At 32.7% G+C, this 26037-nt stretch overlaps 1 protein-coding gene across 5 annotated transcripts in view; it reads right to left on the bottom strand.

The window, feature by feature from the left end:
* The window catches only part of LOC106870865 (puratrophin-1), a 582111-nt gene that overhangs the window by 190061 nt on the left and 366013 nt on the right, over positions 1-26037 (bottom strand). For all 5 annotated transcript variants that reach the window (XM_089353963.1, XM_089353964.1, XM_089353965.1 and 2 more), the window contains 2 exons: positions 10273-10377; positions 8630-8746 (listed from right to left, as the gene is read on the bottom strand). In XM_089353963.1, coding sequence (XP_089210089.1) covers positions 8630-8746; positions 10273-10377 — 222 coding nt within the window. The remainder of the gene's footprint in view (positions 1-8629; positions 8747-10272; positions 10378-26037) is intronic.

Genomic DNA, 26037 nt, shown 5'->3' with positions numbered 1-26037 from the left:
TGATGTTGGCAAGAGTTGGAAAAAAGTAAGCACTTAGGTTTCCCATGTGGTCACCATCTAAGTTCTAACTAGGCTCAACATTGCTTAACTTGAGTGATTGGTCAGGAACTGGTGCATTCAATGGGATAAAGCTATAAGTCTCTCTAATACTGACCTGCATATGGTTGCCTGATGATTTGGAGATTATTATATGATAATATATTGTATAATCTTATGGATGTTGCATGTCTTACATAACTGAATGTATGATGTTACATCATAATAAAATCTAATGAAATAATGTAGCAAGACTATAATTCATTCATACATCTTTTTATTATTACACACACACACACACACACACACACACACATGAGTACATATATTCATAAATGCATATTTATATATGTGCATTTATGGATATAATTACATACATATATATGTGTGTATATGTATTCTGTACATACACATATAGAGAAACAAACCCACACACAACTAATTCACTCAACTATGCAAACTCACATACAACTAATTCACATACATATGCACTCACTCAGACACCCACTATACGTGTATCAATTTGATCTTGTTTTAATATTCACTGATGCATTAACATTGTCTGGTTTTATAATCAATACACAACAGTTTTCTGTAAATATTTTCTTGCACTTATTTTCCCCGTGGGACAGATGAGGTATATTATTGAAATTTGGATATTTTTGACATAAATTGTTGAAGTTAGTATTTTACACATGTGGATTCTCTGAATGCTAACTAATCAAATATGAAGTTATGCCAGGTACAACATCCCCCCCACACACACACTAGCATGCAATACATGACATCACACTTTGTAGACAGGATGACCTTCAAGTAAGAGCCACTAGCACATGGATCAGGGTTAGGGGTTTCCAGCAGATCAACCCTTCCCCTGTCATCCAGTTTAACATTGCTACTGGACTTAGAGAAGGAAGCAGAGATGCTCATTGTTCAAGCCACAGATGGCTTTCACATGATTTTCTTTAGGATAGACTATGTATTGCAATCACGAGGCCCACACACTTGACCACCTACCTTCAGCAGTGACACCACTGGTATTGGTGACATACTGGTTAGGGTAGTTGCAGTGGGCTGCTGGATGTCTCGGATATAATTGAGATCCACCTTGTTCGCACCATTCCGCATGGCTGTGATGGTTTGATATTGGAGTTTCTTTCTCCTAGGTGGACCGCCTTTCATGCTGATGTGCTCCATCTCCTCAAAAGCACATGTTAGTTAAGACCCGGGAACAATAGTGGCTAAGAAGTGGTCCCACACTCCTCAAGGCCCAGGAACTCCCACACCAACTCCTCACTACTGGATGCAGTTTAAAGTTTTATCTAGGACAGTATATTATGGTATAGAGCATGGTACTTGATGAATTGAGCAGCAAGAAGCATAATTCTAAGTGATTTTGCTGAGGTCAACTCTGTCTTTCATCTTTCCAAAGACAATATAATAAAGTACCAGTCAAATAATGGGTTTGATATAATTGACTATAACCTCTTATATCTGAGATCTTTGTGCCTAAGTTAGAAATCAATGAATTTTCAATTTGTGAAGTGTTTAATCAGATAAGTTAACTCCAGTACTTATTTTGAGTCTGGTACTTTTTCTACCAAACTCTTTTTGCTGGACAACTAAATTGCAAGGTTGTAAACAAACCAACACTGGTTGTCAAGAGGAGGTGTGGGAACAAACACAAAGATGCACACACACATACATATGACAAGCTTCCACACACCTAAAACCATGTGGTTGCAAAGTGAACATCTCAGCAACACAGTCAGGCCTGTCCTGTTCGTTTTTCTTTAAGAAGCTTTGAATGAAATTGAGTTGTTCAATCAATCATAGCAGATTACTGGTAATTATTTTATCAACCTGATTAAAATGAAAAATAAAAGCTAAATTTGAAAAAATTTCACATACAGATTGAAGAAATGGAATGACTAAGAAGATATAGTATTTGTCTACAAACATATAAGTTATGGGTTATATTTGTTGTAGGTATTTCATTTTGTCTGTATATAGAAAATTTTATTCTACACTGCCTCTCTTTAGCTTTTTCTTTTAAAAGTAGGTGACAGGCTCTTCTCAGAAAGTTATGTCATTCGGTGTGACATAAAGAAATTGAAATTAAGTACTTCAAATGCTATTGACACCTGTAGTAAGTTACAGTCTGTCGCAAGCATTCAGGTTAGATCTTTGTCTAAAGATAAATATCTTCTTTGTTTCTTGGAAGCCCTGAAAAATGTCATAAATTTATTTTTCATCTCTGATTAGCACACGTAAAAAAAAAAAAAAATTTAAAAAAAAGATATAGTAGCTACCTTTAATGATATACCAAAACAATTGTGATGAAATTTTTAAAGACAATATGGATATCAGAGAAATTATGTTACATTAAGACAACAATGCTGCAAGAATATAAATCCAATTGCAGATAACATATTGAAGTAGTAAAAATGGGAAATCACTGCTACAACTCTATAAAACAACACATAGAATAGTTAAAGTCCTTTTGTTTTTCATTCCCCCAGGGTAAATAAGTAAATGAGGTCAAGAGAAACCAATGTTGTAAGTCATTCCAAAATAACTACTTCCAGCTCAGAATCTAACTTACTATCATAAAATTAAATATAATAAACTGGAAAGACCATGAGTGACATTTAACAAGTCAACAAGGATTTGAAGGTTGTATATAATAAAATGTCATTATATCAAAAGCAAATGTTAAGATTTTCTGTAAGCATTAATCTCTCTCTCTCTCTCTCTCTCTCTCTCTCTATATATATATATATATATACACACACATACATATATATATATGCATGTATGTATTATATATCTTATATATGTATATCAATTTATATATACATATATGTATATATCTGTGTGCGTGCATGTTTGTGTTATATATCATATATGTACACCCATCAATCTAGCATTATACATGTGTGTGTGTGTGTGTGTGTGTGTGTGTGTGTGTGTGTGTGTGTGTGTGTGTGTGTGTGTGTGTAAAAAGCACAAACACAGAGTGTATACAGAAAGACTGAAATAGATAGACACGGGAAAATGAAAGGAAGGAAGAGTGAGTTATACTAATTTCGATTTTCTTTTTCATCTAAATACTGAATATGATTTAATATTATTAAATCATAATAAAACAGTCATAACTACAAAAAAAAAAAAAATTGACAAGTCTTGTATGTTTTTAATTACTGAAGATAAAGTCAATAATAATTTCTATTTACATGCAAAAATTGTTAATGTGATAGATTGAGTGATTTCAGTAGTTTACAAATCTCTTTCCTTTAATTCAGCTGACAATGAGGACGTTATAAGAAAGTGAATTTTGCAGTAATTGTTGAGCAACTAAATTACTGTTGGCAAAACTAGTGCAAAACTCTAAGAGGGAAAGTTGCACATGGATTTGTACATTAGCAATCTCTGTCTGACACACCATGGCATCCATATTTAGAACCATCGTTATCATCATAATCAATAATAAACATAATCATCAATAATCAACAATACATTTCTGATAAAAATGTTTACAAACCTTGGAATAAAAGAAAATATAAAACTGACTTGGGCAAAATTTCAATTTAGATATAAAAACCATCTAAACCAGCATTTTTTAATGGTCAGTGCCAATTCTATTACTCTAAGACAAGTTAGATATTGATTAGAGTAGAAAGAGAGTAGCAATGGAATTATTTGATCTTGGTAATATCTGAAACACTGATTTATGTGGGAAACAAAATATTTATAAACAATCATAAAAAAAAGATGCACATAACCAATTGTATACACAACCATTTATATATATAAATCTATATATATATATCCATTTTCCATGCAGGCATGTATTAGAAAGAGATTTTTTAAAGCAGTGCCTTATGGTTGGATGCCCTTTCTATCACTGACCCTTTTAATCACCTAAACATTTGTTCGTAAGGATATATAAATGTTTATAGCTGCTATGAGTATTTGCATATTTTAGATTTATATATTAATGCTTATATATGTGAGTACATATATACTCCCATGCATATATACAAATATATATTGATAGGTGTATTTTAAAGAGTGTATCTATATTTACATTATATAATAACATAGTATCTTATTCATTAACATGATTTAATATATCCAAAACATTCAAATTCTGCTGAGGTTGACTTTGCCTTTTCTCCTTTCGGGGTCAATAAATTAAATACCAGTTGTGTACTGGAGTCAATATAATTGACTGGCCCCTCCCCAAAAATTTCGTACCTTGATCCTAGAGTAGAAAAGAATATATCCAAAACATAATTTTATATAAACTATAATGTTCTATGCTAGTATTATAAATAGAGTAGCATATTGCATTTTGCTAAATGGTTTAGATGTGATTGTGTTTATTTTTCTCTGGGTTAAATTCTACAAATGGTCACTTAAAGTAATATATTAGCATAGGTTATTATATTTTAGTGCTTATATTTTAGTGTGTTTTACATGCAAAGAATTATATTAACCAGTGTATATGAATTAGAAATATTTGCTACATATCATGAAATATCTTTTGGGAAACTTTAATCTTCATTTTTCAATCGATGTTAACACATTCTTACATTTCTACATAGATAACTAACTTAATATGCACATAAAAATACATACACACAAACACATACAAACACAGAAATACGTATGCATAAGGTACACACTCATAAGAAATAAAATTCACAAAAACTCATACAAAATGAATTGGTATATATTTAACAGAAACAAAATGGACATCTTGAGGAAGTTTAAGCTTAATTCACCATTCTCACATTTAAAAAAAAGTCAGCCTCTGGATAAAACCAATAAGAGATAAATAAATGACTTAAGATGCACAGACATAAACACAAATATACAAAAGCAATCATAAACAAATATATATGTACATAAGAACTCCTACATATATATAGGCATATAAAAAGGTCACACAAAAATTTGAAATGAATTCTCACCTTCCTTAATAGTCTTTACAATTTTCTTGACTTTGGTAAATTTAATAGAAATACTACCTAAGAGATTCCCCTATTTAACTGATCATCCCTATCTTCAATTTCCTTTTTTACCTACTCACCCTCCCTTCATAAATCTCTATTATAATTAGACTTAGTGGTGGCGGTAATAGTGATGGAAACAATAAAGATGAGAAAAAATTTTAAAATAAATGTAAAAAAGTTAAAAATGGAAGGATAAAGTGGAAGGCTTTCCATTTCATTGTTGTTATGAAATTATTTGTTTTCTGCAGTAGACACTTGAGGTAGAGTTTTGTTAGAAATAGATATTTTTTTAATCAAAATATCTGTTACTTTTTATAGTTTTGCTGTAGCTGGGCATCCAGCCATAGAAATGAAATGCAAGAGCAAGACATGGCCCTCAAACCTGTCTATGAAAGCAATAACTCCAAATAAGGAGTGACTATCTATCTAGCTCATGCCAGCAAGATAAGCAGACATAAAATGATGATGATGATGATGATGACAAAAATGATACACAGATTACAGTTTTATTGAACAAATAATGTTAATCAATGGATGTTTTGATGCTAATAGAACAGATTTTGCTATTGTCTACAAATATCAATTCCAAGTTATATAATGACAAGTGACAGACACATTAGCACATGATTCACACTATAGTATACATTATTATGCAGATCATCACTGTTTTCCCAAGATTTTACTGTTTAGCCATTTAATTACCATATTCCTACTGAAATACATTGTTTGTTTCAAAAAAATTTTGAAATTACCTTGTTATTAATGAACTGGTGTTTGGAACATAAAATGAAATTTTAATGAAAGATTTTAATTTAGATCACTTTAAATCATGAAATTTGTATTGCCAATCCAGAGCAGTCTCAAGGGGTTGGTATCAAAAGGGTTAAACATATGTATGGTAAGCTGTAAACAGACACACACAAGATGACCACCTACCTGCATACAGTCTTTGATACAACTAATACTTCCATCAAGTCAATAAACCTACATAGAACTTCCTGTTAATTTTATTACTGCCATGAACCAAATGTTGTTGTACAGCTTTGTGTCAGCTTTGATTGAATAAGCTTCTGGCCAAAGGCTTTCAATAATGATCATGATTTTTTAAAATATATATCAGTATATCCTTTTTTTTAAAATTTTATTTAAGATGGTTGGGTGAATAATTTTCACATATACAAATGAAAATGGTTGCAACACATTAGATCAAAGTGTTGTTATTTACCAAGAAATTGACTGATAGCTACTTGGTACTATGCATGGTTCAGCCACAACATAGAAAAGCAAGCTGTAATTACAAATAAGACTGAAAGTGCAAAATCTATAGTTTCTTTTTAGCATTTGATAAGCAACCCCTACAGTATAGATATTTTCAAATTCTCAAATAAGCATTTCAAACTTTACAGTATCATCATTTTGAAATATCTGATTGGTTAAGAACAAATATTTGCATATTTATTCTTAACACATCTGTACGCTAGCCTACACTTGACTTTCTGTTCTCCATACAGAAGGTATCCTTAGAAAACTTTCCAATGTCTTTATTTTAACTTGGTTAATGCATACTGTGTTAAAACATACATTATGTATCAAAAGTAGATGAACATCATTCCAGCAGTGATTCCTGAGAACATCAGATGCATTTCAGGCTATTTGGCCCTCGTCAATGACATGCAGTTATTCAGCCCTGTGTATTTAATTAAAATAGTTAAAACAGCAATGCAGTTTCAGCTGCATACACCAAGTTTTTATTCAGCCTAACAGGCTTTCCACAACATCAATGAAAGTATTATTCAATTTCCTATATATATCAGAGAGGACTGATTTTGTCTAAGCATGTGACTAACAAGAGCATATCATTGACAAGCCCAAAGCTGGATGAAATATGGGATGATGTTCATCTCACTCCAATATATATTGTACTTTTTAAAAAAAAGCATGCCTATGAATAAATTTTGTCTCAGACAGAAACAACAGCATCATGCCTTTCGAAGGTATATATATATGTTAAGTCTGATATGCAGATGGTGTCTTTATTTTAAAAATCATAACCAATGAATAATTTTCACATTATGTTCTTTAAACAACTATCAGTCTACTTAAATTATAAATAAAAGCAACAACACATTTAAAGATAAGTAACTATCAGAAAGAGATCTATTTGTGGATATACTGAAGTACAGTGAATAAGAAGTTAATGATAAACTTATAATAGTTGAAAAAAACCCAACAATTTAAACTTAAGTATTCTTAGACAAGATACATTTCTTTACTTTCTTCAGTCAATGTAATCTACATGAGATATAGTTATGGAGCAAGATGTACAGTCAAATCAAATCTAGAAACATGTTATGAAACAAACTTCTTCACTGCATGGGCACAGAATACTAGACACTTTTGAAATGATTTTAGAAATTGAAGAGTTTTTATTGGAAGATAAAAGTATTTCTCATTCACTTAAGAGAAAAAAGCCAGCACTAAGTAGCTAAGTACTAGTCCTCAAAAACACTTGAGCTTAAGAGACATTTATATTTACAAATTTTCAATTGTTAAAAGCAAAGAGTTTGGAAATTTAGAATAAATGTTCAGAAGTTTAAAATAAGGGCACTAATTAAATAATGAAAAAGATAATCAAAGAAAGTGCTAATAAGCATTTGCTTCACACCTTATATTACAATGTAGCCTAACTCTACATTACCTATAATATTTCTAAGATTTAAGTGCAAAACTATTTAACAGAGTAACATGATTTTAGTCTAATATTTTTTTACCTTGGGTTGGTGTACTTCATCTAGGTTCCTAAAGAAAAGATGAAAAATGTGTAGACTTTTCCTCATTGTATTAAGAGGGCAGTGAAGATCAAGAGAACAGAGAAGATCTTACTTGTGACATAATATCAAAAAGAAAGACTTACAAACATGCAGTTATTTTTAAGGCAATGCCAGTAAGTCTCTGTGTTTTCCATTTCAATGCAAGATTAGTTCTTCAAAGCCCATCCCATTATGTCCTAGTTGTAAAACTGTTAGGTTCCACTCTTCTGGAGCATACAACACTATGGAAAATATTAACAAGGGAAACTGCAAAGAAGGTACCAATGCACCCAACTTTTCTTTTATGAATTCCTTCACATATTTTGCCTTAAGAAATGTTAATACCTTCAGAGTCAGCACAGTAACAGCTGCAACTGAGAATAAACATATGTGGTAAATAATAAAAACCTTCACAAGTTACAAGAGCTTATCATGAGTTCCATATTCAGAAGCATTAAATGAATCAAAGATAACATCCTATCAGTGATAGAATTTAGAGTCTGCCACTGGTAGCATTCTTAAAATAAAATAACAGTTGTGTATTTGTTTAACTCACGGTGCACAGGTGCAAGCAGAAATAAATGTCCCAGCAAAACAAATAAAACATCAACTCTCAAACCCATTCATTATCTTATTGATTCAGCCTTTTTGCATCTACTTTAAGTGATATTTTGAACTTAAATATTATATAGACATATATGCATATGCATGAGTGTTTATTTCAATTTGAAATATATTTTATATCAACATAAACAGACTTACTCGACGAAATCGAAGCCAGCTGTCATGGTGGTACTCTAACTGACCATCAAAAGCACTTGGTAGTTGGTCTACACCAATGTAAGACTGTAAGACATCAGGAGACTGCAACACCTCAATCTAAACAAAAAATATTAAGATGATTTAATTCAAAGATGCTTATTACATTGCATGTGTGCATGCATGCATGAGAGAGAGAAAGAGAGAGAAGAGAGAGAGAAAGAGAGAGAAGAGAGAGAGAGAGAGAGAGAGAGAGAGGAGAGAGAGAGAAAAGGGAGAGAGAGAGAGAGAAGAGGAAGAGAGAGAGAGAGAGAAAAGAGAGAGAGAGAAGAGAGAGAGAGAGAGAGAAGAGAGAGAGAGAGAGAGAAGAGAGAGAGAGAAGAAAGAGAGAGAGAAGAGAGTTTCTGTGTGTGTACATGCAAGATAAATGTTAAATGGAAGAAGTCAATGGACTGCAGCTATGTTGGGGCACCATTTTAAAAAGTTTCAGTCAATTATACCAATCTCATACTTTTATCAGGTATGTACTAAGGGTTAATAAAGAACTTAGTAGAATGCAAGATAAATTTAACATGATAAGCATTTTAGTATATCAAGAAGAACCTCTTTGTCATGATGAAGATAAAAGTTGTAATTAGAAGGAAAATATGTTACAGCAAAGGCATTATGTAACACACATATCAAAGTATTTTTTTAAAAAATGTCCTACATCAAGATTGAACAATCCACATCATCATTTACAAGATGCTTGTATATGATGTTGTGGATTAGTCTTTTTCTTATCATTCAGCAAACATTGCCTATTAGCAGAAATAGTATCTGCATCTAACAGCAAGGAAGAGAAAACAAATGGTGATGCTAGTCTTGTGAGTTCTAAAGTATGCAATGGTACGCTGGTGTGCTATGATATATAGCTCAATGTGTTGCAAAAACAAAAGTTTTTTTTTAAATTATGCATAGAACAGTTAAAGGTTGGACGAAAGAAAGAAATCTTATGAGGGCTAAGGTATAAAGAACTGCTGAAATCTGTTCTGAATGGTGATGAATTATCAAATCTTTATTTCCAAATTGGGAAGAAGAGGTTTAAATAAATAACAAGCTAGTCTAAAAGCTGAGTGTTGAAAGATAATGTTACCATTTCCTATAGTATTAAGCTTCTTAATCTGTAGTAGATATTCATCTTTATGTGGACTGGTCATATGTGAATTAATTGTATGTTATATGCTAGTGACAAAATTTGGACTAATACCCTCTATCTCACTTTGTTCCTTGGTTATCTATTGTCTTGGATATCCATACTCCAAAAGATGGGACAATATCCATAAATGCATGCACATGTTGAAAACAAATGCATGGATAATCATCCATAATATATAATTGCACATGGGCAGAGCCAGGATTTTAAATGAGAGATCCACTATTAGCCATTTAACTTGTGAAAATCACAAAATCAAAAATATATGTTAGATAATAATAACATTTGCAATGTGCGTGTGTGTGTGTGTGTGTGTGTGTGAGAGAGAAGATCCAAACCCTTTGAATCCATACATGATACAGGGTGGGGGTGTTAAAATATACATGTTCTAGTATAAAAGTTAAGGCAAAAAATGGAAATAAAAAACTCAAGCAACAAATATTCTTCTTACCTTAAGGGGTCCTTGGGCATCATAAAGTGGTGAACCAAAAATTAATGTTTGATCTAACTGGTTTGCTAAGATATAAATTGATCTGAACCCTTGTTCATTGTTTGACTGAAAGAGCAAAAAAAAAAAAGAACATGAAATATCAATAGAGCAGAATGTTGTTCAGTTATAAATTCAACCTAAGTGGAACTGCTAAAAACCACTGGCGTACCAGATTGAATGTGTCACAGTATTTAGTTTTATTGGTCTATATTCAAAGTTGTAGTCCTACCATGACATTAAAAAAAGTACTCTTTTTTTTTGCCTCTAAAAATGATTACAGTTAATATTGACACTAGGTTAGAAATTTGTATTGGAGATGTCTTGTTATTGATATTATTATTACTTTTATTTCACAGGTTGTGAACAATAGTATTATTGCTTACAGGGTTTTAAAAATCCAATCATTGGTTCACTAAATTTCCAGTCATTGATCCTGACATTTTCACTTGCAAGATATCAGTTATCCTGAGGCTATTAAAATACTTGCCGAAACTACTGTATGCAATATGATCCAACCCAGAATTATGTGGTTTCAAAGTAAACTTTTTAACCACACAGCCATACCTTGATAGAATCAATCCTATGGCATAAGTGATACTTGTTTTTGCTGTTCTTGTTGTTATTAATCCCAAACCAACCCTGATTGAGCAGACCAATAACCAAAGACATTCCAGCTATGTTTATCACATTTTTTTGCGATGGGTAAGGAACTCAAAACAACATTATCAGTTGAGTTCTTTTCTAAGATAGTAGAGTGTGATTTAGGGGATATTTCTAGCAGGTCGAGTGAGCCTGTAGAAACTCTCTTGTTGGTTCTTTCCTATTTTTGTTGTCCCTAGAGGTATGACAGACAATCCTGAATGGTATCTAAAGTGAGAACAGAATGGTGAAGCAAAGTATTGCCATATAATCAGGCTACTCTTCTAAACAATATGTTGATTGTGGGTCAATATGAAAGTCTCATATTGACTAATAATATTTGCTCCTCTACAAGAAATAGCAACCAAATCTCTCTCAAATCTAACTCTACCATCTTTAAAAAGAAAATAAAAAAGAAAAAAAGGAAAGGACCTATTGAATAATGTAGTCTGAGAATATATTTAATCACAGATCTGTCCAAGTAGGGTTGATCTAGGGTTAATCAATAACAATAATCACTGATAGTAAAAAATAAAGACAAATACCTGCTCGGAATCAAACCACAATTGCTGACAGTAAACATCATTTGTATCTTTATGCTGATATCCAGTTAGTGCATTTAAAATACTTGCCTAGTCAACAATATAGCCATGATTCAATTCTCATTGTTATTTGTCTTTTTAAAATAGTATTTACAAAGATGTGTATGTGTGAGCACGCTAACATATATGTGGATATGAGAAATGATGTTGTGTATAAATATTGAAGTACTTGATAAACATGTGTGTAAAGTGTGTAGAGACCATTGTGCATATGTGTGCAAATTAACTATGTGCTTAAACCAATAGTTACATACAAATGCAAACACACACAGAAAACATAAAGGAATAAAAATAAACGATGAAAAATATATATATATATACATATGGAATATTGGTTTCAAATTTTGGCACAAGGCCAGCAATTTTGAGGAGGGGCTAAGTCAAAATACATCGATCCCAGTACTCAACTAGTATTCATTTTATTGACCCTCAAAGGGTTACAGGCAAAGTTGACCTCAACAGAATTTGAATCCAGAAAGTAAAGATGGATGAAATGTCACTAAGCATTTTGCCTAGCGTGATAATGATTCTGCCAGCTCACTGCCTTCTACATGTAGAATATCAAAAACTAGTGAAAACAGCATCTTTCATGGATAAGTCACCATGTTATAAAACAGAATTCAAAGAGATTGGTGGAGGTCTGCATCCTTACTCACAATGACAACTTAAAAGGTCAATAGAAAGATGACATAGCCCTAAGAAATCACTCCATTTTGTATCATTTTCTTTGCCTGGAGTGTACTGCCTCCATATAACAGAGATAAAGGTAATGATGCAGAGAAAAAGGATGTATATTAAAATATAATTGCACATGATTAGAGCCAGGATTTTAAGTGAGAGATCCACTATTAGCCATTTAATTTGTGAAAATCACAAAATCAAAAATAGATAATAATAACATTTGCGTAGGGATGATAAATGTGTGTGTGCATGTGTGTGTATAATATGTATAACAGATTGTAATAATGTGAATTCTCGTCCACTTGTATGTTGTTGTCAGCACTGTAATATTCTTGTCGCCAAGGATGTATATTAATATATAATTGCACATGGGTAGAGCCAGGATTTTAAGTGAGAGATCCACTATTAGCCATTTAATTTGTGAAAATCACAAAATCAAAAATAGATAATAATAACATTTGCATAGGGATGATAAATGTGTGTGTGCATGTGTGTGTATAATATGTATAACAGATTGTAATAATGTGAATTCTCGTCCACTTGTATGTTGTTGTCAGCACTGTAATATTCTTGTCACCACTATTATGTTGTGGCAGTATTCTGCGTCTTATTATCTTTGACTCCAACTGAGAACTCCCACAACAACTCTACTACTACTGACTTTATAGTGGCCCTCATACCACTGTCCTGTGGGAAAAAGTGTACCATTTTTACTACAACATCTCCCCTTTTAGTTTTCTTTTTCCTTGGGAAGCAAGTAATTTTATTTTACTTTATTTACCCCTCTTCTTTTTTTAGCATTTTTTTCCCAACTTAATATTTTTTCTTTTTGGTGTCTATTTGTAGGAACTCTGTGTTCTTCCTTTTTCTTCCACTTGTACATGTGGGTTCAACCACTTGTAACAGTGTTGATACCTGGAATGTGTCATACAGTCATTCCATAGGTTCTTCCAATCTGTCTGGTTCATTTTCTATGAATCTCATTGTCAATTGGTTTCTGTGTCTTTTTTCAATACTTTTTCTGCTTTTAATTCCATACATCATTTTTCCTTCATCACAGTATTGTTTTCCATTTTTATACAATCTCATGAACATCATAACACCAATTTTGAAAAATTTTGGATTGTCTTCTCTGGTACTTTTCTTTCCTCACCAGGTAACAGTTTACCAAAAACTGATTTCACCTTCCTTGTAAACATCAGTTCAGCTGGTGAGATTCCTGCTGGTGTATTGGAGTTCAGTGTCACCCTGTGTACTCTTAGAAATTGTGGAAGAGTGACTTTGTCTGTGGCTTTCTTATTTGCTTTTCTCAAAGCACTTTTAAAAGTGACCACAAAACACTCTGCTTGTCCATTTGATCTGGGATGGTAAGGCACTATCATTTTATGTTCTTGAAAAGTTACATTACAAATACATTTGCCGATGAAATATAATTTCTTTCCTGCAACACCATATATTACTTTATCTGATTTAAATAATTATGATATACTGAGTTGCCACGATGTTTCTTCATTTATGATAGTGATGTCACTACCTGTGTCTAATTGCATTTTGACACTAGTGGTTTCAATTCTCACTTTGATGAATTTTCTGTTTGTTGTACAAACTTTTTCTCTGATGACAAACTATTTATTTTTTTCTCATTTGGTCCAATTTTTTACCATCTTAGTTTTGCAGGGCGATTTAATGTGTCCTATGTTCCCACAATGAAAATACTTTGTTTTTTTGAACAGACACTCTTTTCTCAGGTGCCTATCACCACCATATGTCATACATGGGTTTATCTCCTAATATATATCATTTTTTGTGAAACACTTTATCTGTCTTCCAACTGGTTTTATCTGTAAACAATCTCTGCGTTGGATTTCTTCTGTGTCATGCCTTACTTTTAATATCCCATCACACTTTTCTGACAGTTTTGCAAGAATTTTTGTTTTGACTTCTGTGTCCTTTTTAGCAGTAAGTCCCTGAGCAAAATCAGGCATTTGAATGAGTCTGGAGTTAGTTTATCCAGTTTAAATCTCTCACACTCTCTGTTCACTCTACCTGCATATGTGGTAAAGTCTTCATCATCGCTTTTCTCCATGTTCAAACACTTCCAACATGTGTTGACCAACAATGTTTTTCACTAAACATCCGACATAAAATGTCAATTGTGTCTATGAAATTTATTTCAGAAACTTTTTTAGGCAATATAAAGTTACAGGGTTTCTCATGCTCTATCATCACCAGTTTTCTCAGAATTTGATACATTTTCATTTCACCCATCCAGTCTTGGCATTCTTTTTTGAAAATTTGTTAAAATCTTTGGTAATATGCCTTGAAAGCGATTCCTTCTTTCAGATTGTTTAAATTCATTTATTGAATTTGCTGCATGGTCTGGTGAAGATGTATTTTCCAATTTTGTTACCAACTTCGTTAGTAGTAACATTTGTTGCTCTAACATTTGTTATTGTTCTTGTTCTTTGAGTTGCTGTTGTTGCTGTCTTTGCAACTCAACTAAACCTTCTAACAAGTTTTCCATAATTTTATAGATTTTTCATAAAATATATACAACAAAAATGCTTGTTATTCCTCTGTTCTGTTGAGTTTTTAATTTCTACATGTGAAAATTTTTCAACATCGTCCACATGAATTGTTCATTTTCTTGTGAAAAGAAAAATTTTTTCAATGTTGTCCACATGAATTGTTTATATCCTCACCACCACTGTTATAATGTGGATCCTCATCTACTTGTATGTTGTTGTTGGCACTGTAATATTCTTGTCGCCACTATTATGTTGTGGTGGTATTCCGCATCTTATTATTTTTGACTTGTCTATTGTGCTAGCGCTGATAGCTCTGCAAGACGACGACTTTGAAACGTCTACCCTGATGGTAACTCAAACTTGTATATATCACATAACTGATACTGACTCCAACTGAGAACTCCTACAATGACTCTACGACTACTGACTTTATAGTGGCCCTCAGACCACTTTGTCATGTGGGAAGGAGTGTACCATTTTCACTACAACACAGATAAAGAACTTCTGAATTTAATGTAATCTATGACTGCATCTCCAACCCAAAAGATTGTGTTGGAATAAGAACTGAGAGGAAGCTCCTTTCACTCCTAAATTTGAAACAAAACCTGAAAAATGATGATGTAACCGATCAATAACTTTCTCTGTCTTTCATCTTTCTTATCTCATTGATTCCCTAGAAAGGAGTGAGAGGTGATTGGATTGAAGTCTCACTCAAATAAGTTGTCATGGGAATTATTGATGTTTTTTTCCCTTTGGTGAAGCACCGTGTTTATTCTATTTTATGGAGTATTTCAGTGTCTTAATTCATAAGTGCTTCTAATTCTGTTCTCCACCTCTTTTCATACAAGTGAAATTGCTTGAAGGCTAAACAAGATCACTCACAAAGAAGTTGGTGAAAATCATTCTTCAAAACAGTCTTTCATCAAACAGTTAAGGTGTAAAATTTTTGAAGGACAATATAAGCACATTAATTTAGTGCAGCTATATTTTGAATTTTCTTCTTTCTCTTCACAAGCTGTCATGCAACTGGATAGTTGTATAAATTAGAACATTATCAATTCAATGTTATTTGATTTTAGTTTGGTAATGCATATGACTATCACAAGAGAACAATGGTTAAATATATTGCATTTTTTTATGCACCTCAGCCATTTTGAGTTCAATTCAGACAGTAGTTGATTTTGACTTTGTTTATTTCAAGGATGGAGTTTGATAAATTATGTACCATTACTATACTCTGATCAATGTACTCTGATATATTTCTCTACTTCAACTATTGTCCTTGTCTTTAAAACAAAGATTTGATTTTTAGCAAGGAAATTATTATTTAGAGCAAGATTAGCTTTGATCAAACAGATCTTGAAAGAAAAGCAGTTCAGCTATAAGCATCACATCTCTTTCCAGGTATCATACATCTAGGATTACATTATGCAAAGTGATCTTCCTTTTTTTTTTTAGGGTACAAGGATGTTAATTAGGGAGGTTGCTTTTTCTAGAAAGTCAAGTAACTATGTAGAGGTTCCCTCCCTCAGTGGCTCATTGTAAAGAAAAGTCATAGTCTTTAATATCCTTTGTTTGCATATTATTAATTATGCAATGGCCTGAATTACTGGTGAGCTCATAAGTTTTGGAAATGGGCAAGAAAATCTTGAAGGAAAATGGCTGGTTAAGAAGTTTGCTTCCAAACCACCTGGTTTGGGATTCAGTCCCAGTGCATAGTCCTTTGGGCAAGCATCTTCTGTTATACTTTTGACCAATGAAAGCCTTGTGCAAGAATTTGGCAAATGGAAACTGAAAGAAGTTTAATAAATTAAGAAATGCATGCATGTATATATGTATGTATGTATGTATGTATGTATGTATGTATGTATGTATGTATGTATGTAGGTATGTATGTATGTGCACACACACACATACACATAAACATTAATTACTAGTGATGGAAGTAGTATTAATACCAAAATATAATCTTTATATCCAACTTAACATGGATGTCTTGTTAGAACACTGAATACTGCGTTATTAGCCTTGAGAAATCCTCTCTTATAGGTGTTTGGTGCATAAAAACACACACATAAATTATAGCAGATGAGAATTATCTGTCATGGGCACTGGAATTCCCATATCACATGATTATCAGTGCGATATATAGAATATCAGCATGGATGTTGCAAACAGACAGCAGGTTTATTAAAAATTGATTATTAGTGATGGAAGCAGTATTAGTACCAAAAGGTAATCTTTATATCCAACTTAACATGAATGTTTTATTAGAACATTATTAGCTTGCTGGATGTTTGCAACTTCAGTGTCTAAATAGATGTTGATATTCTATATATAGCACTGAGATTTGCCTGGCATGCTGTGACCAGGTGCTTCATACTGATAATTTTCAGTAGATAATCATGTGATAAGGGAATTCCAGTGCTCATGACAGACAATATATATGATGATGATCATCATCATCATCATCATTATCATCATCATTTAACATCTGTTGTCCATGTTGGTATGGGCTGAAAGATTTAACCAGAACTGGCAAGCAGTGGAGCTGCACCAGACTCCAGTCTGATTTGGCATGGTTTCTATGGCTGCATGCCCTTGCCAACCACTTTACAGAGTGTGCTGGGTGCTTTTATGTGACACTTCACAGGCGCTTTTACATGGTGCTACATGGGCTCATTTACATGGTTCCACACAGGTGCTTTTACATGGCACCACGAGTGCTTTACGCCACCAGAGGGACCAATCTTAACACTTCTGCTGCAGTGTATGGGTCATCTTGTGTACAGCAAGGTGTCAGACATTTCCACATCATCATCTAATGCTTGTTTTCCATGCTGGCATGGGTTGGACGGTTTGAACAGAGCTGCAGTGGGCTCCAGTCTGATTTGGCATGGTTTCTAATGCTGGATGCCCTCCCTAATGCCACCCATTTTACAGAGTGTGCTTGTTACTTTAATGTGGCACTGCACAAGACATGTGCACTTATGTGTGTGTGTGTGTGTGTGTGTGTGTGTGTGTGTGTATGTGTGCATGTGTGTGTGTGTGTTTTTGCATTGATGTTACACAGTTGTAAATAAGAATCACCATCATACAAGCAGAGTTCATCATTTCCAATCTTCTGTGAGAGCAAGTCTGGCCATGGGAAAATATCTTGTTTGGAAACAGGTGAAGGTTGATGACAGGAAGGGCATCTGGCCAAAGAAAATCTGCCTCAATGAATTTTGTCTGACCCTAATAATGATGAGGATGATAAAGATGACTGAGAGTGTAAAACATTAGATTAAATTCATAACACTGCTTACTGGTAGTCCTCTTGATAGGATTGATTTTGATTTTTGTTTTTGTTCACTGTTGGTTTGATAAAACAATTACTCGTAAATTTTACTGGATTTGACAAAATCAGTAAACTGCACAATAACTCATCATTTCAACAATGATATTTAATAAAACTGTGCTAATGACTAAAATAATAGAGAACTAAGCCAGATGCATTACTATACTGAGTTAAATACCTACTCTAAACAGAAATGCAACTGGGGTCAACTTGACTTATGTCCTCCTATGGTGGACATAAGTACTGATTTCCCTCAAATGACCATTTCACTTATCTAATGAGTCCCGGGGAAACAAAAAAGCAAACAAACTGAGTCAAACAATTAGAAAGTAGAAAAATAGGGATATAAGATGTGGTTTTATGCACAGTGTAAATGTAATACACAAGAGCAGTAGCACCCAAATGGTGTGACACAACATTTAGCCATATCAATAGATGCAGCTAGGTGTTTTGTGAAAATGATAAATCGAATTAACAAATGTGAAAAATGCAAACTGAAATTTTATATACTAAAGGTGTGGCCAAGTGAAAATAAACTTTACTTCTTAACCAATTGGTAGTCTTGAGTTCTCTCTCACTGAATGGCATCTTCAGTAAATATCTTCTATAATATCTTCAGGCCAACCAATGGCTTATGAATGGAATTGGTAGACAGAAATTATATGGAAGCTAATCGTATATATATATATATATATATATATATATATATATACATATATATATATATATATACATACATACATACATACATACATACATACATACATACATACATACATACATACATACATACATACATACATACATACATACATACATACATACATACATACATACATACATACATACATACATACATACATACATACATACATACATACATACATACATATATATATATATATATATATATATATATATATATATATATATATATATATATATATATATATATATATATATGTATACATGTGTGTGCAAACATGAAAGTGTCTTGACAGAATCATTAGCATGTTGGGCAAAGTGCTTAGCAATATTTCATCTGTCCTTATGTTCTGAGTTCAAATTCTGCTGAGGTTGATTTTGCTTTTCATCCTTTCAGGGTTGATAAATTAAGTTCCAGTTGAGCACTGGAGTCAATGTAATTGACTTACCCCCACACCCCGTGCCATCGTCGTCATCAAAAGGTGGTCAACAGTGGCAAGACTTGTGAGACTGAATGGACCAATTCTGAGTGTGCTTTTCTAAGCAGGAAGAAAGAAACTGGAAGAGGGCACTTTCCTATGCCATGGGGATGGCTGAGTAGTCCAGAATTTTTGTGTAGGATTTACTTTGAATTACTCTAAGTGGACTGCCCCACCATTGGGGATTCTTTTTATTTATTTATTCATTTATCATTTATTTCTCTAATTTCGATTATATATCCTCTGTTATATCCTTTAATGTTGTATCTCCCTTTGAGTGATGTAAACCCTGCCTGTTTTTGTATTTTTTGTTTCTGTTTTTTTTTTTTTTTTGTGAGTTGTAACTTGTCCTTCTCCAAAAGATCATGTATATAATCCTTCCTACTGGGTATAGGTATGTCCTTTAGTGAAACATCTTGTTACACTACCATATAACACCTTCCTGCCAGAAATCAGAAATTGATTGTGGTTAATGGATAATAAAATGAATGGTTTATACCTGGTAGCCTATTGGTAGAGCACGGTCACTTTCACAGTGATTGTTAGGTATATGGCAAATGAAAGATGGAAAGTTACGTTGCGGAACAGTCATTTTAACAAGTTGTCAGTTGTTGGGTGTCCCACCCAAGAGGAATGTGTTGAAACAATTGTCGTGATTAATAATAAATTCTCATATATTCCATCTTCTATTTGCCATATATATATATATATATATATATATATATATATATATATATATATGTATATATATATATACAGAGAGAGAGAGAGAGAGAGAAGTAAAGAAATATAACAGGGTTCAGAGGCTTTAAGATATTTCATTAGTGTAGAGTAGATGAGTGTAATTGAAATGGTTTTAATGGTAGTCATCTCTTCCTTGTCATAGATGTCACTGTCATTGTCATCACCATCATCATTATGATCATAACCGTCATCATGATCATCACCATTTTAATATATAATTTCGTCCATATTAACATAGGTTGAATAAGTTTAGAATATGACACATTTCCCATTCAATTATATTATCACATTATCAACATTCTGTACCTTCAAGTCCATAACAAACCAAGATCTTCCTTGGTTTAACTTTAATACAAGTCATTGTTAATGCAAACCAACTTCATGATATATTTCTGTTTTCTCTCTATCAGCCATTGTCATTTATGATGCCCAAATAGTTTCCATACTTTGCATACATTTCAATCTTTCTCAGAAAGATTCTTCAGCTCATTACACTCCACTAATTGCAGATCCTCTTTTATGCATCCCTCATGCTTCACTCCTATACATACAGTACCACACCAACAATGTAGGATCAGTGAAAGCTTTTATGCAGTCCTTGAGTAGACTTGATAAAAACAGCAACCAAATCTCCCTCAAATCACACTCAATTGACTTGATATATAAAGAACACACTGGATAATGTAGTTCTAGTTACTCTATGTCTGAGAGAAAAAACAAGAAACAAATATATAAAAAAATACCCAGATGGTTATGGCAATTGGATCTTGTTAAATTTCTTCGAACCACTTGAAATATTTCAAATTTTCACCAGATTATTTTTTAAAAAATGTAATTTTGCATACTGATGATGAAAATTGCATTCATCTTTTTCTAGAAATGCATAATAAAGAAGATACAAGCATTTAAAGTTATGTAATTTGAACCAATCAAAAGCATCCAGTGCTAGCATATCAGAGGCTGGAACTGTCTGTTGTCACGACAATCAGCGAAGACAAAGATAAAACAATGAAGACAACTTTTACGTGGTCTTTTGACCTGCTAGAAATAGCAGCCAAATGTTCCTTAAACTACACCAGAACGTCTAAAAAACAGAAAAAATTCATACATTATATAATATAGTTTGTGGTTTTTGCATTTTTTTGTTCATAATCAAAGCATCAGTACATAATAATATGGTCTTAAATTCACAGAAACACTGAATATGTTTATTATATATAATTTTAAACATAAAGCTGAGCATGTGTTTGTTGTTAATACATAGAATGTCTTTCATTTAGACCTGCATAATTAAACTGACTAAACAACTTAGACTATATGAGCCAATGGGAAAGCTTTTGGGTAGTTCATTGACCTGCTAGAAACAACAGTGAAATCACTGTCAAATTACTCCCCACTGACTTAATAAAAGGACACATTGTGTACTCCTAGATACAGAGATGGAAAAAAACAAGATGGTTATGCCTATAATTCCTTTGATTTCAGGTATATGTTTGCTTGATTAAATAAAGCTGACCTGGCGCTAAACAATGATAAATGGTGACATGAATTCTCCGAGGAAACCTTTACATAATCTCCTGACATGCTAGAAGTAGTAGTCATATAAATCTGAAATCACACCTTGCTGACTTAAAAAAAAAGGGACACACTGGATAATAGTAATAGGTATTTTTTGAGAGAAAAACCAGGGACGGTCATGACAGGAATACTTTTGATCATAAGTCTGCCTGATCAAAATTAATCTTGGGTGACCAACAACATTGCTTACAAAGGCCTCATGCTGTCAGACTGCTTATGAAATGAAACTAACAGAAGTAAGATGCAGAAAAGTAAAACATAAATAGCACAATTCCTAGCAGTACTACAGTAAATTAATGCAGAAGCTAGAAAAATAAAATTAATCTCCGTTTGCAATTTGTTTCTTACTAGAAAATAGTAGAGTTTTGAGGCCTCATGGTCATTCCTACCACCACTATCACTGCTACAACAAAGTGATATTACTAAGAATAAAGGTAAGAAGAGAGATAGAGCAAAGGAAAACAAAGATGTTTCTTTCTAGGGATTGAGAAATAAGGAAAGGTAGAGAGAGAGAAATATATACATATACATATGTATCTTATAAGCATGAGAGAGAGAGAGAGAGAGAGAGAGAGAGAGAGAGAGTCATGAGAAAGGTAGAAAAATATAGAGAGAGAAAAAGAAGAGGGAAAGAAAGGGAAATTTATTCAATCTCTTTTTCGCCTTCATTAAATCTGAAACTAGTCTTTACAAATGAAAACTAATCCTGTCCCTACTACAAGTTAAACCTTGGACTGCTTGGTTTAAATAACTCAGTTTTTTTAATTCTTTTTTCTGTCATTAAAAAAGAGCAGAGCAAATAAGCCTGACTGACTATTCAGATTTGGAGTTTGTCATATTTATTGGATTTTGTTTTCTTTTCCTTTTTTTTCCTCAATACTGATCTGAACAATATGTCAAAGCAAAAAAGTAAAAAAAAAAAAAGGCTTTCTTATGTAATTTTCTAATTTAACATCTAGACAGTTTACCTAAGAATTCCATGTACGCATTATTTGATTAATAAAGTGATTGAAAGTTTAACTACGTCTAAAATCATTAAGCCAAAAGAGGTATCATCCCTCTATGTTAGTTGTTTACAGATGTTTTTTCTTTATGGCATACTGAATAAGGCACTAAAAGTAGGATGGCATATCATCAGCTTTTTTAAAGTTTTATTAAATAAAACAATATTTTAAAACAGATGGGTACACACACTATACTTTACCACATGAGAATATATATGCATTAGTGCTGGGCAATAAAATAACACTCAATTTTTAGAAATATCTTGGCATTTCTTGACTTGCCTCAAAAGATTGTGGCACATTTGCATACCATACATGGTATTCAATTATGTCATGGAACAGATTTTGAAAATATTAGCTCTATGTGGATGTTTGACTTACTATAAAAAAAAAAAACAGCCAAATTTCCCCTCAAGTCACAACTTGTACTGTTTTAATATATATCCTGGTTGCATTGTACCAGGAAAAAAAATGAGGGTCACAACTGAAATGCCTTGATCATAAGTTGTTTAGTCAAGGCTCAGCTAGGGCTAAACCAAACTTACAATAACTACAACAACCACCATAAAAAGAAAATGATTAACAGCTTACATTGTCTTATGAAAGGAAGAACACACTGGATAATGTACACCAACATACAGAAAAAAGATGGGATGGCCATGGGTGAAACATAATTGTAATTAGTTTTTGCAGAAGCAAAACATCACTAATTTCATCAGAACCTACTGTTTTATAAAGTGGAAGGTACTGGTTCATAAGTACTTATTGAAACTGAATTGCATTGTTTAAAAGAGTAATTTTAATGGATTTCATATTAATGCAAATCCTACTCACACAAGCTGCCCCACCCTCCACACACATATGTGCTGGCTTTCCACTAGTAATGGTGGAAAGTGTGAAGCTTTAGTAACCACCAAGCAATAACTTAGAATCTAAACCATCCTATGAGGAACTAACAGGTCCCTCTATCATCCACCACTACTCTCTCTGCTTTCAAAAGGCAAGTATTAGAAAAGTGTTATTCTTTGAACTGGTACCCTCCAACTCTTCATTACATTTAACACTGTCAAGACAACAGCTACCTTTGATAATATTTCAAATGTCACATGCTGTGAGAAGCTACAGCTGTCAATAGAATTTGAAGAAGCTTAGCTATTATAACCAAGATTATCATCTCCATTTGTAGATAGTGATGAAGGTTATGATGACATCATCAATATTGCTGATAAAAGAGTTGAAGAATGGATAACATTGATCTTAAAGGATGTGATGCTGAAAATGTCAGTCAAAATAATGTTACAGCTAAAATTTACAAAGAAAATTATGGTGATTCTTAAAAAAGCAGAGTAATAAATTATTCAAAGACACAGGACAATGGTTGTAATAAGGTGTGCACTAATAGGCAAGGTGTGCACTAATAGGAATAATAACATCATGCTTCATGTTTCTTATATTAAAATTAGATTATTTATATTTCGATTTTGATTTTTAAAAATGTTCTAATTTTAATTTTCCAGAAGCCATAATCAAGTATCTTATTCATAGATATATATATATTTCCCAAAGCACCTGAAAACTACTGGAGAACAGACCAATTGAAATAGAATTTAAACACAAAAACATTGAATTAAAAATGTAAAAAATTTTAAATTATTATCTTAGGAACCCATCTCAGAAATTTGGGGCTTAATTCTATACTGAATATAATGGTTTCTTAATGAAGATTTCAGTCAACAGACTATGCTAATGCTATTTCAACCTATAATAATTATACCAGCAACAATATAGCATTATCAAAACTGACTATTAAACCTCTCTTTTCTTCATCAATATAGTTTTATCACCTCTCACTATTACACATCTATTCTAGCCTTGTCACATATGCTGTGACATGCTAATTGTTCCTAAATCATCAGTAAAAACCATCTATTGGAGTTTCATCCAGTCTCTGCTGACTCAATTTCAGTGTCAAGGTTTTGGTCAATCTGTGGTTACATAATAGACACTTAGATGCCATGATGTGGAATTGAACTCACAACATAATGTTTATGAAGCAAACATCTTAATCATTCAGCCATTGATAAATTCAGAGGGTTTTTCAATGGAATATCAGTATTTTTGACAAGGTGTAAAGCCAGTTTTTGTAAAAAATGAATATAATTATAGGCACAGGCACCTACGTGGTCAAGAAGCTTGCTTTGCAGCTATGTAGATTTAGGTTAAGTTTCACTGTATAACACTCTAATATAGATGTGGTCTAAGCAATGCAAGAGAATTTTCAAGACAAAACCTGTGTGAAAGGCTGCTGCATATGTGTGTGTATGTGTGTGTGTGTGTGTGTGTGTGTTTGTATGTGTTTATATGTATGTGTGTCTTTGCATATGTGTTGGTTTGTTTATGTCCTCATAACTTAATGGTTTTACACAAGAGACCAACAGAATAAGTACCAGAATTAAAAAATAAGTATTGAGATCAATTTATCAACTAAATAAAAAGTAAAACAGCCTTTCAAGGTGGTGCCCCAGCATGAATGCAATCCAGTGGCTCAACCTGAAAATTTACTGAAACTAAATTTATCAAGCCTCAAAGAAATAAAAATGAAAGAAGTCAATCTGAACGAGACTTGAACTAGGAATTGACAAAAATAAATTTGAACCATTTATAAAGCATTCAGTCTATCATTGTAATCCGCGTTCAGTTTTAATTTGAAGTGATTTACTGCAATGCTTTGGCAAATGAAGAATTAGAGGAAAAAAAGCAAGTATAACATTTCAAAATAGTAAGCAATAACACTGATTTCTAAAATAAATGTTATCAGTTTAAATTTCATTATTCAGATTTGATATTCTGTGGTGGAAAATTCTCATGACCTGATGAGGTCAATCTGTAAATATTCTTACTTCATCTTCTTGTATGTACCTGTGATTCCAAACCTTTATCAATAGCATAAAGGGGGAGGGGAAGGGAGAGAGTGAGTTAAAATGTAATGATGAGTCATGAGACATTTTAATATCCCTTAACCAGAAAATGCAACACAGAGAAGGGCTCAGAAATTAGAAGAATCGGTTGAGTACTGGATAAAAATGCCTTGGGGTATTTAGTTATGTGCCTTTATGTTCTGAGTTCAAATCCTACTGAGGTCATAAAAAATTAGTACCTGTTGATACTGGGTGCAATCTAATCAACTCATAGTCTTCCCCTTTTAATTTGTGACCTGACTCATGTTAGAAATTAAGGTAAGGTTCACAACCCAAAGAAACAGGTGGTGGCATATATCAGCAAAAGATAATCCATAGCAGTTGGGAGATAAAATTTATAATAGTGAGGAGTGGAAAAAAAATCCACTGTTTTGGACATTTGTCCTTCTTCAGGCAAAAGAAAAAGGTTAGATATCATAGTTGCAAAAACAACAAAAAAAGAGAGAGA

The sequence above is a fragment of the Octopus bimaculoides genome, chromosome 6, assembly GCF_046866305.1.
Source record: "Octopus bimaculoides isolate indiv1 chromosome 6, ASM4686630v1, whole genome shotgun sequence".
Lineage (NCBI taxonomy): Eukaryota > Metazoa > Mollusca > Cephalopoda > Octopoda > Octopodidae > Octopus > Octopus bimaculoides.
The sequence above is the reverse complement of the archived record's forward strand: the minus strand, read 5'-3'. Positions and strand labels throughout refer to the sequence as shown.